Source organism: Schistocerca serialis, chromosome 5 (assembly GCF_023864345.2).
Source record: "Schistocerca serialis cubense isolate TAMUIC-IGC-003099 chromosome 5, iqSchSeri2.2, whole genome shotgun sequence".
Taxonomy (NCBI): Eukaryota; Metazoa; Arthropoda; class Insecta; order Orthoptera; family Acrididae; genus Schistocerca; species Schistocerca serialis.
The window spans coordinates 112699568-112706495 of record NC_064642.1 but is presented as its reverse complement, the minus strand read 5'-3'; the positions used below and the strand labels follow the sequence as shown (position 1 = coordinate 112706495).

General features: G+C 38.0%; 1 protein-coding gene across 1 annotated transcript in view; it reads right to left on the bottom strand.

Moving 5' to 3' along the window:
- LOC126481597 (nucleolar protein 58) overlaps positions 1-6928 on the bottom strand; it is a 76186-nt gene that overhangs the window by 890 nt on the left and 68368 nt on the right. Inside the window, exon 11 of the mRNA XM_050105463.1 lies at positions 5503-5625. Coding sequence (XP_049961420.1) covers positions 5503-5625 — 123 coding nt within the window. The remainder of the gene's footprint in view (positions 1-5502; positions 5626-6928) is intronic.

The following is a 6928-nucleotide window of genomic DNA, read 5'->3' as shown; positions in this document are numbered from 1 at the left end:
TTTTTTAATACAGAGGAAGTTGTAATTAATGACAATGAAGCACTCCTTTGCTTCCCTTGCCATGTTCTGAATGACTTACATCCTCATTGCATCTTCTGCCATACTTTATCACGCCACACAAACTAATGTAAGTCAAATACAGAAACACACACACACACACACACACACACACACACACACACACACACACACACAAATTGTTGTTCTGATAAACATCAAGGTCGTTCTCTCTCTCTCTCTCTCTCTGAACTAACAGGTAACTTTTATAATGTATTAAATTTATTGAATATTTCACAGGGTGCTGCCAAAGTTGCCTACGTATAGTGCACAAAAATGTTAGTAAGTTATTGTTCCATAGGTGGATGAAGTGCCCTTGCACATATATCTTCTGTATATACCCAAGTTCAAGCCAATCTTTTTTTCTGATTTTCATGGTTCAAATATGCACCTGTGGCTTATAGTCAGGGGAAAAGCCTAATGAAGTTTTGAAAAAAGCCGCCAGAAGATGCTATAAGTAGTTATATTTTGTCAAATAACTTGTGATACCCTTTGTTTTAGTCTACAATAATGAAGCATGTTCACTACACCTCAAAGATGAAAAGAGAAGCGATTTCGCTCACTGAGAAAACTTCAAATCATGCCGTGGGTCAGTGGTAAGGAAAATGGATGAGAGTAACGTGAGACTATGGAGACAGCAAAAGGAAATACTTTTAGCTTCTTCCAGCAATAGAAAAACATTTTCTGAGCCAAAACTTGGCTACTATTACACATCAGAAGTAGTGCTGAATGATTTTTCTTAGGAGCAGCGACAGAAGTGCTTACCTGTGTGTGCAGAAATTACCAAGTTAAAGCACATGAAGCTGCTCAACAGCAAAAAATCACAAAGTTCAAAGGAAGCTGCAGTTGGGTTTCCCATTCACGAAACACTGGGGATTTTCTATGTGTAGGTGCACTTCAATTGCAGTTAAGTGGCCAGAAAACTACAAGGAAAAATTCATTGGATTTTAGCATTTCATAATCAGATGGTGCAATGTAAATAATTATCTTCTTGGTCAGACAGGTAATGCGGACCAAACTCTGGTGTATTTTGATATGCCAACAAATTACACAGTAGAAGCAAAAGGGTACAAAGATATGAAGACACTGTCCACAAGTGGTGGAAAGTAGAGTATGTTTGTCATGCTTGCATGTACAGCTGATGGCCATAAACTGTCACCATTAATTGTTTTTAAATGCAAGACATTACCCAAGTCCAAGGTATTTCCAAAAAACACTACTTGTACATGCTGAGGACATCTTTTTGTTCTGTTACATGTCATAAATTTGTATACTTGTTTGCCACATTAATAGGGGTTTCTCCATATCACAGATCTATTTGGTCTATCATAACCCTGTGTGAGCCTCTTCCCCCAGCAAAAATAAAGCAATGCCACCTAGACAGTGAAAGAGGTTGATGTCCTTAAGGGTCTTTATACTAGCATTTCACAGACCATATAAGACAGCATGAAAAATCCCAACTGTTTTTGGGTACGCGGTGTGGCTAGACTTGCTTACAGCCCACCTGCGTATAGTTCCTAATTACGGGCACTTGTGTTCTAGGCAGCCCTGCCCTAACTTGTTTGATGAACAACAACTGAGAGACACAGGAGACGAACCAGGAGGAATATTTCTCAAAGCGATGACAATACTTATAGTCCACACTTTGTACAGTTCACTTGTGCTAGAAATCATTCTGTGTAGATAAATTATATTGTTTAGATTGTTAAAAAGTAATCTAATAAAGTACCATGTCTAACCTCTACCAGAGATGATACAAATCGGTGTCTTGAATACATAGATTGCTTCTCACCAAATTTATTACTACAAATAAGTGATGCTCCCCACAAATCTCTGAAAGGTGAGGCCACTTTATAGTTTATCCATATGATGAGCAATATTTCTTTTGATTTTCATGTATGGCTTGAAATGAGGGAAAATTTTACTTTTTTCCCCCAGGTCTCATTTCCGGGGTGCGGCTTGCATTCAAGGTCGGCTTACATTTGGGCAAATATAGTACACAAACACTGCAAACATGCCCCTGTTGCAGGAAATTATCAACTACTCATGTATAGTGGATCAGTGCACGAAGCACAGAAAGAGTTTTAGCATTCACATTAGTTTTTGAGCAGTAGCTCTTTTCCTCGGAACAGTAGATATTCTCTCTCTCTCTCTCTCTCTCTCTCTCTCTCTCTCTCATGAGCATGACGAGACTTGACACAAGTCTTGCCATGGCCAGTGAAGTGTGTGTTGGGTGTATGTGTAGTTGTGTGTGAGAATGTATGTACCATTGCTAGAAAAAGAGCTAGTGCTCGAAAGCTTGTGTGAATGGTTGTGTGAATGGTTGTGTTTCCTTAATTTTATGTACTACTTCTATAATCAATAACTATCATGACAAAACACTGCTCGGGTATTACAAGTATCATTTGGAAAATTTAAAAGACGTGTCCATTAGCATTTATGGTTCATTAAGGCAGATTTGCCAATTTTCTCATCTCAGAAAAATAGTGAAATCACGACTTAAGAAGGTTCCAATGACTAGATGAAATGTGGCAAAAAAACAGATGCGGATAAAACTTTCTACATCTACTAGGGTGAAAAATAAGTGACAGATATTCCAATATTTTACTCTGTAAAACTGCTACCACCTACAATTTTTCAGTTGGTACTAAATGATAAACTCACTTATTGAGATTCCTGTGAAGTTTTTGCCAAAAACCAAATTTCCTTTCTTTACATTGTCAACAGCAACCACAGTCCTTTCTGTATAATTAAAAAGCTAAGCTAACTTATATTCCATAAACATTCAAACACGTGTACACACACAAGTTAGGATTTTACTGCGTGTGATGTGCAAAAGCTAGTGTTAACTGTCTTCTATTGTGTGTTCCTGTGTGCCATATGCCAGTCCTCTACAGGTAAGTTGTTGGCTTTCCCTCATTTTACATTTTTGCCTTCCAGGAATTTCTATTATTGTTATTAATTATTTTTATTATCTGTACCATCTGAATTAATAATTAACTTCCTCTCTTGGGTACATTTCACTGCCAATCCATCAGTGTCCCCCCCCCCCCCCCCCCCCTCTCAAATTAATTCTAGAATTTAAGCTACAAACGAATTCCACAATCAGGTATTGAAGACAACATGACATTGACTTGTGTCATGTTATCTCCTACCAATGGCATGGTTAGGGTGTGGTATGGGGCAGCATGTGGTCACCACACTACTTTCTCAGCGATTGTCATGTTTCCAACACCGTACTCCTCATTCAAAATGTTCCTCAAATGGTATGGCAACACTGGAGGAACTGCAATCAGTTCAAGCCGTCCCACACAGAAAAGATGCCTAACAGCACTAAGAACTGAATCTGGAACATTTGCATGGCAGTCATGAGACACTGACCATTTAACTACAGAGGAAGACTAAATTTATGTCTACATTAGTATCTGCTTTAATCTAATAGCTGGATGATTTTTTAATGCAAAATGAGAACAACAAAATTAGATTATTCTCTGGCAAACTTTAGATATAACATCAGAAATGTTGGAAGCAAGTAGAATTTGTAGAGGAGAAGAACACATTTGTCCTTAATATACCTATTATACTCTTCCAAAAGGAGGAGGTGGGGAGGGGATAAGAATGGACTTAGTAAGGGACCAACTGAACCTAAAAATGACATTTCAGGAAACAAATTGTACAGGATGTGGATGTCCAAGTTCACTTTCAAATTTCAAGTGTCCATGACTAGTAAGAAATAATGTAAAAACATATACAAAGTTAGAAAGAAACAAACACAGCAGGTAGGAAATTACAAATGTAGGTTATAATTATTTTGGAGGAGTGAGGTGCAACATATCAAACCAAACAATGTTCTAAACTAGAGATTATATAGATAGACAAAAGGAGCAATTACTTAACAAGGGTACTTATGCAAGCAGAAAAAGATGTTTGGGTACGAGGAAGAAGAAGAAGAAGAAGAAGAAGAAGAAGAAGAAAAAGAAAAAAAAAAGAAAATATCAAATGGAACAGAGCAACTATTAACAAGAAGCTTCAAGCAAATAATCACAGCTGCATTACAGAATACACTGAGTTACAGAGAAGTTTGTGTAAACCTCTTTGAGAGGATTTAAGAAACAACTGATATTAACAGTTTGATGAAAACAAGATACATACTTATTTAGGATAGACATCACACTTCGTCAATTAAGAGGGTGGATGGCACAATTATTAACAGCAGATACAATATTATAAGTGTCCAAAGATTTCTTTAAATTATGTTTGTAGGACAGGCCCAAGTCACAATCAATAATGAAGTACTATAGGCAAAGTAAGACATAATCTTAACTACCTGCTGTTTTTTTCCTTACAGAAGTGACTTAAAAAGCATACTTCTTAATGTGTATTTTTAAAGGTATACTTGTAAAAATATTTTTAAGAGATTAATTTTTTGGAAGATGTGCATATACTACAACACACAGAAATTTGTCTACTGCAAGAATGACATGTCTATATAGATACCCATACAAGTGGTGATTCAAATTTAAATTTCTATTTTCTACAACAATTTCAATGCATATTGCAACAAATGCAGTTATTTTGGATGGTTTGATAATAATATGGTAACAGAATTAAACTGTTTTTTTTGTGAGGTAAATTCGAACCACTGACTTGCTTAATTAGAAATGCTACATTATCTTTGGATGCACCTGACCACATATGTTACAAAATACTGTTAAACAACCAACATCATCTCTGACATCAGCAATGTAATCAGCCAACTACTTTGAACATAAGTTATCATAATGTAAGGATTAAGTGATCCTTCGATGAGCTAGAGCGCGCACACACACACACACACACACACACACACACACACACAGTGTTCTCCTTTAATCCCTAAGTATTTACATTCTACAAGAATTTTCTTACACATTTATCATAATGTAAACTGAATGTTATTTTATGTCAATTTAAGATTCCATACCGTACCACTTTGTCAATTCCATAGTTTCTTACAATGCTCTTGTTACACTGAATGAAACCGGCCAATAAAAAGATACTGATGGTGACTTATGGTTGTACCTACAAACTTAATTTCAACAGTCACTGTTTCCCTGGCAGGAATGCCTGCTCTTACTAGATTTCTTTAAATGTTTGCATACGTCAAGAGAAAAATAAGGTGTAACAGATGGAATAATGAAGGTCTTTCTCTGATTCAGAGGTAACAAAATACCAGGATGACAATCTAATGGAAGGTGAATAGAGGCTATGTGCTTGGCAGAAGACTGAAATGCACGCAGAAGACTGTACGAGGCTGGAGGATATTCAAAGACAAGAGACGAAGGCTACAGGCATTTATAAAAGAATAGCTCTTCATTCTTGAACACAGAAAATTCTGCAATGTGTCTATATTCTTATTGTGCAATTACTATCTCTACAAAAATGACATGGAATTCTTTCACTGACCTGCTGGTGTGACACTCTCCTCTTGCTCTTGTTCCAGACCTTGTGCATGTTCAGCTTCATGTTCCTTACTCTTCCTCTTTTTCTTCTTGATTTCTGGTGTTTCAGTTACTTCTGGTGCCTCAGCTGCAATGAAGTGTGTTGAGTTACTTTCATCTTAACTGCTAAAAGTTAGGAATCACAGAGACCAGTGGCACAACTCCACTGCACATTCAATTATCAGAATACCAAAATAAACGAATGTAGAACACATAATAGCGTGTTTGCAAGGAATAATATAGTATCATCAAAATTATACTGTAAACATGTTGAGTTCACTAGCTTTCAACAGCTGGTGTGCAGGACCCCTGTCAGTGGAAAAGCCTCGAATATAGAAGTTTGAAAGTGAATCAAATCAGATACCAGCAGATATTGAAACTACATTCCACGTTGTGCATTGCACTGTGTACAGTTAAAGCTTCCGTGTATTTCTCACATATGTTGAACACACAAGTTTTTTAAAAAAAGTATGGTGGTGGGGGGAAGAGGAGTGAAAGAGGAGACCAGTAGAGAAAGTGGAAAAGACTGTGGGTGTGTTGGCAGAATTAAAGGCTGTGTAGTGTTGGCCTGTGAGCAGAGATGGGGATAGGTAAGTGGAGGACAGGGCGTAAGTGAAGGTTGAGGCCAGAGAGTTACAAGAATGTAGGAAATATTGCAGGGAGAATTACCACCTGCCCAATTTAAAAAAACTGGTAGCAGTAGGGAGGATCCAGATGGTGCAGGCCTGGTTGGTTGGATGGTTGGTTTAAAGGCAGGAGAAGGGACCAAACTACAAGGTCATCGGTCCCTTGTTTCTAATAAAACAATTCACAAGTGTGAGAATAAAACGGACAAAACATATAACACAAAACGGAAAGAAGGAAAAGCAACAAGAATGAAGGGAAGGCAAAAAACATTAAAAGGAACAAAAGAGGACAAGAAAACAACAGAGAGACACTAGAAACAGAAGAGAGTAAAACATGGAAGTTGATTACAGCGGCTGGCCAACCACGAGAATAAAAAGGGAAAGCCAGCCACTCCGCAACACATTAAAACCTCCACCCTAAAAGCACTAGGCTGGAGGACACAGAGGGACAAAGGACATACGCTAAAACCTACATAGAAGTATAAAACCCACTCTCATGGATAAAACGTAAAACTAAAGCTGCTGTGGAGACATTGTCGCCCAACAATGAAGGCAGGGTGCTGGGAAAGTTAAAAGTCTGCGGCAGAGTGGCTAAAAGTGGGCAGTCCAGCAAGAGGTGGACAACTGTCATTTGGGAGCCACAGCAACACTGAGGTGGGTCCTCGCGACGGAGTAGGTAACCATGCGTTAGCCACGTATGGCCAAAGCGGAGCCAGCTCAGGACAACTGATCCCTGCAAGAGGCCTGCTTCGAAGACTTCCACAC